This window comes from Nothoprocta perdicaria, unplaced genomic scaffold, assembly GCF_003342845.1.
Source record: "Nothoprocta perdicaria isolate Ctin4 unplaced genomic scaffold, notPer1 scaffold_14, whole genome shotgun sequence".
Taxonomy (NCBI): domain Eukaryota; kingdom Metazoa; phylum Chordata; class Aves; order Tinamiformes; family Tinamidae; genus Nothoprocta; species Nothoprocta perdicaria.
In genome coordinates, this window is record NW_020454538.1 from 4,134,210 (window position 1) to 4,146,814 (window position 12,605).

General features: G+C 37.7%; 1 protein-coding gene across 2 annotated transcripts in view; it reads left to right on the plus strand.

The window, feature by feature from the left end:
- Positions 1–12,605, plus strand: part of HTT (huntingtin) — a 70,423-nt gene continuing 57,818 nt past the window's right edge. For both annotated transcript variants that reach the window (XM_026034076.1, XM_026034074.1), the window contains exons 1-8: positions 1–122; positions 7,188–7,271; positions 7,725–7,845; positions 9,620–9,679; positions 10,209–10,288; positions 10,723–10,861; positions 11,087–11,228; positions 12,392–12,570. In XM_026034076.1, the coding sequence (XP_025889861.1) occupies positions 22–122; positions 7,188–7,271; positions 7,725–7,845; positions 9,620–9,679; positions 10,209–10,288; positions 10,723–10,861; positions 11,087–11,228; positions 12,392–12,570 (906 nt within the window). In that variant the 5' untranslated portion in view covers positions 1–21. The remainder of the gene's footprint in view (positions 123–7,187; positions 7,272–7,724; positions 7,846–9,619; positions 9,680–10,208; positions 10,289–10,722; positions 10,862–11,086; positions 11,229–12,391; positions 12,571–12,605) is intronic.

The window sequence follows — 12,605 nt, forward strand, 5'->3', positions numbered from 1 at the left end:
CGCGGGGCCGCCGGAGCGGCCATGGCCACCATGGAGAAGCTCATGAAGGCCTTCGAGTCGCTGCGCTCCTTCCAGCAGCAGCAAGGCCCGGCCGCCATCCCTGAGGAGCCGCTGCAGAGACCGTGAGTGAGCGGCGCCGGGCGCGGGCGGCTCCCCGCGACTTTCTCCCCGCCGCGAGAGGAGTCTCCTACCCGGCCCCCTGCTCCCCGGGGCGCTGGCGGCCGAGCGGCAGCCGGTGACCGGCCTCCCTGCCCGGCCGGAGCCACCTCGGGTGCTCCCCTGCACCGGCGGGGGCTGCGGCGCGACCGGGTTCTCGTTCACAAAGTTTAGAGCAGGATAACTTCTTGAGTAAACGTGTTTGACTGTGGGACATCGGATGGGAGCTGCAGCTGTGCCCTTACTGTAGACCCTTTTCTAGAAAGCAAAATGCTGTTGTCCAGCTGATGCAGTGCTGAAAAAGTGTCTAAAAAAGTTAGTATGGCTTGGAGCCTATTCTCCGATGCGTTTCGAGGTATTGGATGTGTGTCGCTCTTTCTGGCAAACTTGAAGTCTCGTTCTGCAGTGAGATCCTGAAAGAATTGAAAGTTTCTGATATTTTTCCCTTTCTTAAAGCGTTTGGGATAAATGCACTGAAGAAACATCTTTTTGCAGCCTTGTGATGTTCAGGCCACTCATTCTAGTGCTTTGTTGGAGGACAAAGACAAGGAGCTCTGCAGTACCAGATTGCTGCCCACTGCGTTAACTTCCTCTAAAAATAGCTTATATCGGGCAGTGAAAAGGCACTGAGATTTTACTAGATAAGTACATGAGTGCCATTATTGCTTTTGCTGTAGATATCAGTAAAGCCGGAGAAGCAGAAGGGCTGAGGAGCAGGTAAATTGGCAGTTTCCGAGTGTTTTGGCAGCTGTAGAGCTGGGCTCGTGGCCACCTGCTCCCGCAGCATCTGCTGATATATGTTTGCAGCTAAACTATCGTGGTTCATTCTGTTTGGAGAGTGTTGTCCCAAGCAATCACGATACATTTTGATGCTGTCAGAGTATAGCTCTCCTCCTTGAGTCTGTTCATTTTAGATGTTTTTGTGTTTTGCAAGGACTTTCTGCTCTGTTATGTGCTTTTTTTCTTGCACTAGTCCATTGTGTGGCATGGTGGCTGGATGCACGTCTGTTTCTAATCTCTCTTACGTGACCAGGAAAAAACTCTTGTCTAAAAAGTTATTGGTAAGATCATGTTTTTAAAATGAGACCTCTTTAATGGTTTTTGATGCTTGCGGAGGGATGTGATGCTTCTGCCTGGAGGGCCTGCTCTGCCCAGCCTCCTAAAAAGCTATTAAAAAGCAAGGCTTGTTCTTGTTGACTTTGCTTCGTATTTAAAAAGAGGCTGTATGTTTTCAGAAAGCCGATAGCTTTGCCTGCCTCCTGGGGCTAGACAGCACCGTCAGTAACAGCACTAGCTCCTGAGCCTCACGCAGAATTTTGTGGCAATCTTTGCTGAAGAAGTTTCCCAAACTTAAATACCAGGTGTCATCCTCTTGTGCTTCTGTGTCTTTTTGATAATAGACTTGAAAGGTAAAATGCCAATGGGTTTCCCTTGCATTTTCCTCTTAACTGCGTTTGTTTGCAAGCTGTGCCCAAATCTTTTTTTGTGCTTTATGGTAACTTCCTGTCTTTTGTGCACCTTCTTTTGTAAAAGGGATTTGTTTGAGGATGTACTTAAATAAATGCACTGGTGAAGGATATGGGAATAGTACCAATATTTTGCTCTCTTGGTTGTTTTGTTAAATGTCTGTTCAACACAATTTGTAACATCAGAGTTATCTTGTTGCCCAAATTAGATGAGTGACAGCCTGTCATTCGTTCAGTGTACAGTGATCTCATTATTAGAGATTTTGTTAGCCAGAGTTACCATGTGCTACAAGTAAGTGGATAGAATTTTTTGATTTTTGAAGTTTAAATGTTAAAATGGATTATAGTTGAAAAGATGGGGAATATCACATTTTCAAGCGCTTAAGCTGCAATTAAAATGAGGGTGGAAGTAGCTTTCAGGACAAATGTAACTTGTAAACTTGAGGACAGTCCATTGTTACATAGTGAGTATTTCAGTGACTGTCCGTGTGAAATAGAAATGATTGGAATGTAAGTCCTTATTTGCAGCAACTATGTTTTATTACTATCACAGTCTTAAGACTGATCCCTGTTCTCATTTTTACTTCGAAATAAGCTACTTTAAACTCTGACATTACTATATTTATCCTATAAGATTAAAATAATCAGGCAACGTAAACAAAATCTTCTCAATAGAATAGGTAATGTTGTCCTTAAAAGGTAATTCTGGTAAAAGTGGAGCACTCTGCATCCTGCTAGGGGCTATTTGCTGCTATTAAACATTTTAAGATCAAGCAGAGAAACTGGAACACAGTAAGACATAGCTATTTGCACCATGTGTTGAAGCTTTTTATCTCTTTTTTTTTTTTTTTAAATTCTTATCAGGATAAATTCACTTATAGAATGAATTTTGCAGTTTTATTAAAATATTAATTCAATTCAAGCTTTTCCTAAGGAGGGAGGAGCTTTTTCTATTTTGAGAGGTTTTAAAATCAGAAGTGTATATGGTACCCTTTTATGCGTTAGAGACACAAGTCAATTTATAGTCTCCTCTCTAGTTTCTCTTGTTCATCACTGTGAAAACAGGTTGAGCTCTCTCTCCTTACATGCACTGGCCAAGGCACCTTGTTTTCTCCTATATCTATTTTTTACTTTTTCAGACTTTTTTTTGATGGGGGTGGGGAGTAGGGAGGAGGATATAAAGGTCCCGCATACTCATGTTTTGAAATGTTTTATATAAAAATTTAGAGTTTTGTTAGTGAAACTGAAGAGTAGATGAACTGTTAGATGGTGTGGTATTTTCTACACTATATTCTTTTTTTACAACTGCCAGTGAGGGAAGCAGAATGATTTGCTCATATTTCTTCAGAAAGAGTGTCCAGCTTCAATTTGATTGTTCCAAAGGTAAAGAATTCAGCTTTTTTCTTGTCAAATCAATCTTACAGTTTGTTACTGTAATTACTCTAAGCTGTCTTCTGTTTTCCATTTGACGTTTTTTTCACATTTGGTGCTAACTATTAGCTTTGCAGCAAGAGATACTGCAAGAACCAAAGAGCTCCAGCATAGGTATTTTCTGTACTCAGGCAGTTTTTCCAGGATGTTTTGGTTGACTGGAGCCATGCTCAGAGATTGGTGGTGTTGGTGCTGTTCATGTTGTTATCATCAGTTTCCCGCTGCCTAATTGAGGATTAGGTGAACATGGATAATTCCCAGTGAGTTTATCGCCAGTGGTAATTTCTAGACAGTTTTTGGAGATACTATTTCTAGAGAATGGTCTTCTAGTCTGTTTGGATGACTGCTGTTGAGCATGCTAATCTTTGCTTTTTAGTGTCACTCATATTGGAGCTTTATTGTATATCATTTATTTCTTGATGAACTTAAGTTTCTGTTCTTCACTTATAGGATCTTCTTTGCATTTTCCCTGATGTAAAACTATTTGGCTTGTCTCTAAATGTTGTGTTAGCATTCTTTTTTTTTTTTTCTTCAGTCTTTTCTACATTTTCAGCATTCTTTTTTTTTTTTCTCTTCAGTCTTTTCTACTTTTTCTTAATTCCAAGGCTTAGTAGAAATCCACACCAGTGAGTGGGGAACTCTTATTAACCTGCTATTCCAGGACTTGGGGTGCAGAATTCTCTGGGCTTGCTGGTTTTCTTACATTGCTTGATAATCTTCTTGCCTAGAGACTGTAGAAGCCAGAAGAAGATTCCAAATAGGGCGTTTTTTCTTCTTTTTAGTCATGAGTTCTGTCTCAAGATTCACAAAATATTGTCCTGTTAGGGCTTTGTGTCTTCAGCCTTTCCTCTCTTTCCTTCAAAGGCTATTTTCTAGGAAGCTCACTTAGGAAATGGCAGATGAAGCACTCAGAACTGCCAGCTCAGTTCAGGGCTTTCTGTGCTTCCCCTTGATTGATAGTGACTGCTTGGTTTTCACCCTTGGCTTCTATTCTTTCAGTTTAAATGGTAACCTGAGCACTATCTGCGTTTTTTCTTAATTTTCACATGAAGAACAAAAGCACAGCCTGGATCAGAAATCTAGAGCTATTTATTTCAGCCACAAATTCAATGATATATTCTGTGCTAGTGCTGTTCATTTTCGGAAATTTTCCTAAGAGGTTTATCTACTGGTATGGCTAGTATTGCATTCTACTGTTTGCCTTGTTTAAGTACAATACATTCCTGAACAACTTTACTCTGAAAAGTCCCATTTTAGTGTGTTTTGTTCCTGAAATAATGAACTCGGAGGCAAGTTCAAAGGTGCATGAATCAATAAATTTGACTCTTGGATTGAATGTATATTTAAAAAGGGTGCTAGAAACAGAAATGGGCAATGAAAGGTTAACTTTTTGTAAAACTTGAAGTGATTTTTGTTGTTTATTTCCTTAAGTATTAATGATATGAACAGTTACCTAAATTGCAAAGTTTGGATGTTTTAGAAAATATTTACTGTTTTGTTAGAGGTAAACTGAGAGTGCAGTTTAGCTGTTAAATACTGTTAAAAAGAACTGAGAAAGTCATTGTATAATTTATCTAATTTGGGTTGGTTACTCATATTATGCCAGTTGCAAATTGTTGGGTATGACTTTATCATTTTCTGTGTTCAATGACTTTTTGTTTATTGATTGTTAAACTCTAGTTTAATGGTGTTTAAATGTCTTTCTAGTTAAGGAAATATGACATTTAATTTTACAATTGAAGGTGGAAGATGATTTTAAATTACAGTTAGAATTTTTATTGTAGATCAGACCAAAAAAAAAATTGCATTATTTTTTCCTTATATGCTTTGTGTGGGAGGGCAGAGGAGAAAGAAGAATATGGGCCAAAAAAGAGAACCTCTCATCTCACTTCAGATGTATTTTCCCTTTTAAATGTTTAAATAACAGCCTGAAATAAAAATATTTTTTCCATTACATGTTAGAAAGCATTTTATTAACATCAGCTTCAGTTTCCTCCTTAAAGATGTTCTCTTTTTTGGCCAGAGAGGATTTCTGGAGAAAATCTGAAATGTGCATAGTGAACCCTTTTAAACCCCTCTCTTTCCATCTCATAGAAGAAACATGTTGAGGATACTTAAAAAGAATAACTTATTTCAGAAACTTTAGTTTTATTAGAACGTTATGTTGAAGCTGTTAGAATTCTTATTCATTAATTCCTCTTGCTCCACAATGATCTATTAACTGTGTTAATGTTACTGCCCAAGGCTGTCTTGTTCATTTTCAAGCTTCTCATTTCAAGACACATTTCTGCTACTTTAGATCTTTAAGAGGGAATAGCCTAAATGTTAAAAATGCCCATGATTTAATTTTAACTTGAGAACAAAATGGAACATTCTCTGTTCTCTGCTGTGTTTGTATCATAACAAAGAGGTACTTAAGGCTATGGAGTTCAGCTCCAGTGTTGTTATTGGTTAATTATTTAAAACAACTTCTCTTTCTTTCAAGTGCTTCTGTGTCAATAAATTTAAGAGTAGGCAACATAGAATATAATGAAATAAAACTTATACGTAGCTACCTCATTCATTTTCTTCTGCTCGTTATGGTTTATTTTTTAATTCTTGATATTTTTCCCTGTTTGTGTGCAAGGGAATGCCTTAACTTAAGGAGCTAGGAGGCACCTGCTCTGTAGGCCATTTATTCCTGTCCTGTGGAATGGCAGTGATCTGGACTACTCCTTTTCTAATATTTTAGCTAAGAGGTTCAGAAACTTCAGCTTCTGATGTGTCCTTGGTGATAGTGGATCGGGCTGAAAAGCTATTCCCAAATCACCATGGCTGTGTCCCCACCTCAGTTGGGCTCATGATCCCGAATCACAGTCCAGATCTTTCTGTGAGACATGTAGCTCTGTGTTGGGTCATGACCATGAAGTCCAGATACTGCTTTTTTGGAACTTCAATTCCTCTCACGTCATTGCAGCTTTGCAGTAGGTTGTTTAAGAGCATGACAGTTGGAAGTGTCTCTGTAGCCCTGAGTGCAGAAGCTCACTGACCGTGAAGGGAGCTCTTCTAAGGAGTGTCCCACACTCTTGCGCCTTTGAGAAAAGGACTTTGTGGTTGATGGGGCTGTTGCATCTTTATGACCAACAGTAGTACCTTTTGCACAGTTAGCTTGGGGAAAATTGCTCTTTTTGCCACTGATTTAGACTAGGATTAGAATCAAAACCTAAATCATTCTGTTAATCCAACAGGTGTTTGTGCTTAAGAGAGCAGTTTTGCACTCTTTTCCCCACCAGCTGCTTCACTGCTCCCTTTTCTTGCCTTTTCATTCTCTCCTCCTCTGGAGTTAAGAGTTCAAGGTTCTGACACTAGTGAACAAAGTAGATACCTGCCTGGCCTATTAAATCCTCTTGAAACAATAAAATGCTTAAGACTGTCTTTGTAACCATTCTTTGATCTTGTGAATTCTCTTCCCTTTTAACTGTTTGTTGCAAGTTGATTAAGCTTGGCCTTACCTGGACTATACAAGTGTTTCCTTAGGGACTTGCTCTTAACATGCGTAGACCGTGGGAGAGTTTTGCTTTTTGTTCTTCTAGTACAAAAGCATTTGGGGGGCTGTAATGTGTGATGGAATGACTTCGGTATCATTTTCAGTGGAGATACAGAATGATTGATATCTCTTCAATTCATAAAAAAAGGCTAGGGTGATACCACAAAATGAGGAAGGTCTTTTAAAAGTGCTGTTTTTGACTCTGATGTTCCCATTGTTTCCTGTCACCAACATTTTTATTAGTGTCTTTCTTGTTGCTTCTCTGATTTTTTTTTTCTCTCTTTCCCTTTACTGTTCATTCTTTAGTTTTATTTCCCAAATATTTTCCCAGCTTTGGAATTAATATGATATTTCTTGTCAAATGTGTCGTTCTTTTTCTAAATTTATATCCTTCCCTTTGCTTGTCTGCTCTAATGCACGTATTCCCCATAGTTCTAGTGCAGGAATTCCTGAGTCTCGGAGTGGTTGAGAAACAGTTATTTATATAAAGAGCTGGAAGAATGCATCGTTTTTTTCCTGTATAATTGTTAGGCACTACTCTGGCAGGTGTGTTTAAATAGTTACCAATCATTTTTGAAATCTTAGATAATTCTGTCTTCTTCTTTTAGAAAGAAAGAACTTTCATCTACCAAGAAAGATAGAGTGAATCACTGCCTGACAATATGTGAAAACATAGTTGCTCAGTCTTTAAGGTAAGGCAATGTTTGTCTGTAATTCATTGAGTTATTATGAATAACTGTTTTGGAGAATTAGCTCTTTGGAAACTTCCTGGTAGTTGCTAGTTTTAAACTGACATACTTGTGTTGAAAATTCAAATTTGAAAGTGTATAATGTGGTCTTTTTGTTTTTTTATCCACCCAAAGTCCAAGAGGTAATTGTGTTAAGTGTTGGCAGAGTAGGCTTTGCCTTTCTTCCTCGATGAATAGAATGGTCAGATATCTTGCCAGATTATGTTTTCTTGGAGAGGGCAGATCATCTAGACCTCCCCACCGCAGCACCCCACCATTCTCCACTAGCCTTTTCTCATCTTTAATAATTTTGTTCAGAATACATGTGGTCAGATTACAAACCTTCCTTTCTGCCAAATAGCATAAATATTTACTTTTTATAGTGTACACTCTAATATTCTAATGCTGTTTCTTTAGAAATTCTCCAGAATTTCAGAAACTGCTGGGGATTGCTATGGAACTCTTCCTGCTCTGCAGCGAGGATGCAGAATCCGATGTCCGTATGGTTGCTGATGAATGCCTTAATAAAGTTATTAAAGTAAGAACTTTAGGTATTATGTTTTAAGGTCTGCCCCATTCTTGATGCAGTGTCAAACTGATATCCTTTTCATTACTTTTCTTATTCTTGATAATTTCTCTTAATATGTTTGAGAGGTTTGTGTAGGGAATTCTGTATGTCTTTTAAGGAAAGATTTTTATGTGCAGAGGAGACATCTAATTTGATTAGATATTTTGGCTTCTCTTTTGTACTAAGATGTTCTAATCTAATTTTTCTTCAATTATTTACTAACTTCATGTATGGCTGATTTTATAGTATTACCTTATAATGGGAGGGAGTAAGGAATTGCTTTTTGTTGCCCTTTTTTGCTGTCTTTTGTTTTTATTCATTTTGATTTTTTTTTTTTACTGTTTCTTTGTTTGTTATGGTGCTGTGAAACAGACTTAAAAAATATTAAATTACTTCAATTTTCCTTTTTTCCCACCAACTCCCCCTGTAGGCTTAATTGAAAGTTAACCACTTTGGTTACATAAAATTTTAGTTATATAAAGCCACAAAGTTAGTTAATCTACTAATCTATTCAGTAATTGTGGCTGCTTTCTGACATGTTTCTAGATAAGCTGGAGAACTTGAACAACTTTTCATTTATCGATTTATTTCATCAACAACATCAAAAACTATTTCATAGGTTTTTTTTTTTTTGTATTATGGTTAAGAGGATGTTAAATGACAGCCTTTTTCAGTCACTGTTTGGTCACAGCTATGAAGTTGTGGTTATGATATTCCACATGGATATATTAGTCATTGAGTGTAATCTAAGCTGATCATGATTTGTATTCCATATTTTATACAATTAATCCCTATCTAGCATGGTCTAGGAACCACAATTAATAGTTGTGGTATATACAGTAGTGAAAGGCTGTAAACAAAGGAAGATTTTTCAGACCAAGGTAATATCTTTTTTTATTAAGCTTCCTGGTAAAAAGGTAAGGAGGAAATGAAGTTCTTGGCTACGAGTTTAGAATGGGGGAATCATCCCAGGTTACTGCAGTGACTCTGCTTGAGCAGTTCTGGGCTTCACAGCAGCATATGTTGCATAAGACCAGAATGTTGTCAGCATGGCTAATTCTATAAAGATGTGAACTTAAGGATTCATGTTCAAAGGCAGAAACTAGAGGGTTATAGTCAAGTTGTAAAGAATGAAATTAAGAACAATGTTACTGTATGAATCCATAGTGTGTATGCTTGGCCATTGCATGAAGGGCTCATTCCATCTAGGGGAATGGTAGTAGAGTTTGTTTGTTTTTTTTAAATAATAGCATGTGCTACGTAGGAAGAAAGGAAAAGGTAATGTTAGTGGGACGTTTAGAAAACATTTTGTAAGCATTGGGAAGCTGTGGATGTGTTGTAGGGAATAATTCATTTACTGCTTGTGAGTAGTAGTGTTATGATTTTATATATGTTTGAACCCTTGGCCATTGCCAGAAAGCATGTTAAGCTGCTGCACCTGTAGTCTGATCTCATAGTTAGTTCCTAGAGAGACTGAGTAGGTGCTGTAATCAGTATTACCTGAAAGTGTCTACTAGAGTTTGTGGAATTGTCTGCTTTTCATTTCGTTTCTTTGAGCAGAAGATAAACTTGTCTATTTTAGTATTCACCTTATCTTATATCTAACACTTTCCTTCTATGTCATATACAAGGGAAGGTTGTGTAGTTCTAGGTGTTTTTTTTTAAAGCTGTTTTGTTGCAAGTGTAACGTTCGTGTGAGTGCCTCTTTTCTGATACAGTAAATTCTTGATGCATTTTATTGCAGGCTTTGATGGATTCAAATCTTCCTAGGTTACAATTAGAACTGTATAAAGAGATTAAAAAGGTGAGTTTAGCTTTGTTTCACATCCTTTTGAATATGGTAAACAGTTAAGTGTGTTAGTATATTGAAATGTAGCATTAGTATAAGTATTGTCCTGTAGTGCTTTTAGGAACTGAAGATTATTTGCATATCTCTGTTGCTATTAACTTCCTGCTGTGTTTATATCTGCACAAATGGTCTTGTGATTTGTCTTATGCTTCTCTATCATCACTCTCTTTTGTTGGATGCTACTTTGTTGTATTTTAAGCCAATTTCAGCAGTGAGGAGGAAGGGTGAGTTCCTTCTCTTGCTTGGCATCCTATGAAGACCATTTTGGGTCACTTAGGAAGTTTTTGATAGCAGCTGGAAAAATGCAGGCAGCTGTTGAGCTGAGTTGACTTCCTTTTCACAAAAGGAAATTTAAGGCTTATAGACACCTTATGCTTCTATGTGTTTAAAGAAAAAATAACAGAAACAAACAGTTATAGATTATTTTTTTAGAGAGTAAGAAGTCTTTGCTTTCTGAAATGTGAATGTTACCTACTTTGTCTAGAATGGTGCTTCCCGAAGCCTACGTGCTGCACTCTGGAGATTTGCTGAGCTTGCCCATCTAGTTCGTCCACAAAAGTGCAGGTAAAACTTACCCTGTGAATGAACAAAATGTTTTTGTTCTCAGACTTTGCATAATTACTCACATCTCACTGACCTCTCTGAAATAGTTTTATTGGATTTGTTTTCTGTAACAGAATTTTAGTTCTGCTGTTCTTGGCTTGAGGAAAGGAGAAGGCCAGAAAGAGCCCGTGAAGACAGTGACTTGTAATTTTCTAAACATACATTTTTCTCTTTAGTTTTTATCTATCTTTCTGCAAACCGTAGTCAGAAGAATATTGTCTTTTATTATCTCTATGTAGCTATTATGTATATGTTATAATTGTATTAATACTACAGAATATACAAAGTTCTGTAATAGTATAGAATACGAGCATGAATTAATAACGGCTTATGTGGTTTGGACAAATAAAATTGTTCTGATTTCAAATTATTTTTTCTCCCTTGTTACATTTTAGGCCCTACCTGGTGAACCTGCTGCCCTGTCTAACGCGAATAAGTAAGAGACCTGAAGAATCGGTACAGGAGACACTAGCTGCAGCGATACCGAAAATCATGGCAGCATTTGGCAACTTTGCGAATGACAATGAGATTAAGGTATCTTTAACCTTCTAGGACTCCCTGTGTTGTATTGAAGCACAGCAAACTATCAGTGCCATCATTCAGATGTTTAGGAAATCAGTGTTGTAGCTGTATGTGTGAATTAAGACAAAAGTTGCCATTGTTTTATGTACATTGTTTAAGGTTTTGAATGGATGAAAAGAACACTTGCTGGCTTCTTAATTCTGTCTGCTTTTCTAAAAAGTATATTTTTGTTCTCAGGTTTTGTTGAAGGCTTTCATAGCTAATCTGAAATCCAGTTCCCCAACTATCCGTCGAACGGCAGCAGGATCAGCAGTTAGCATCTGTCAGCATTCACGAAGAACCCAGTATTTCTATGCCTGGTTATTGAATGTACTTTTAGGTAAGATTCAGGGGGAAAACTCTAAATTTAAGTAATATAATCTGTTCATCTAAGACCTTTCATATATGAGAGGTTTTCAGGAAAGGCAAAGGTGTCAAATACAGGTTAAATATTGCTACTGCTTTCTCTTTTGTGTGTTAAGTAAATGAGATAAGGTAGTAAACTTATTTGTATCTCTGTGCTGAAATATTGTTTCATAATAGTGTTTTAAAGAAATAGCCAGGACTAAGGAAGCAACTCCGGGGCATAGTAGAACTGATGACAAGTCATTTGTACTAATATCAGTGGAAACTTTTGCCTCAGCTGTGGCACTGATAAGGACTTTCGTATAAAGACTGTACTAGTAAATGAGAGGCAAGGAGGGCAGACAGGTAGATGGATAAAGCATGATCTCCTGAGCTTATTTTTTTCATAATGGATAAAAAATATAGCTGTCATGTCATGTCCTGTCTTCACTCTGTGTGACTTGAAAATGGTATGCTTCTGCTCACTCCTTTTTTGTTGTACTGTTTCAAAGGTAGTATTTTCATTCCCTGGCTGTGGTCCTTCGGACATTTGCACTCCCAGGAACTTCATGAATTAATTCTGATTTTTCAGTTAGAATGTTGTGATTGATCGGGTAACTTATAATTCTTAATATAGTTTGGGTTTTATTCCTTGTGATTGGCAAGTAGGTATATTGACAAGATTTCTAATATTTCAGGAAAGATGAAATAGTATCTGTCATCCTGGTGACACTAGGACAGAAGTGGCAGGTGGGAGTAGGGGAAAGTATTTGTAGCCTCAGTCAATTTGCCAAGTGGAGAGAGGAGAGGGAGAACCAGGAGCAAGGAAGTCTAGATCACTTGGGGAAGTAGCCAGGATTGTAAAAGGTAAACATCTTATCATTTTATTGGACAAAGAGTGGTAGGGAACAGAGGAGATGGGGTAGGGGGCTTTGACCATTCTCTCACACTACATAGATCCTTGTTGTGGGTATTAAATAACATACTTTAAAGGATGTCTACATTCAGAAAATATCCTCTAGTTACAGCTAGGTGTTGTTTTTGTTTTTAATTTTTATTTACTTTTAAAGAAGTAGTTATGTGAACTACATCTCATACTGCTTGTGTTAAAACTGGCCATTATTGATAAGTGATTTGGCTTGTTTCCCCAACCTCCAGGCTTGTTGGTTCCTGTAGAGGACGATCATCCTACACTCTTAATTCTCGGTGTGTTGCTTACACTAAGATATCTCATACCTTTATTGCAACAACAAGTGAAGGACACCAGCCTGAAAGGCAGCTTCGGTGTAACAAGGAAGGAAACGGAGATTTCACCTTCCCCGGAACAGCTTATACAGGTAAAAGAATAGCAATGCTAACCTGAAGAGCACTA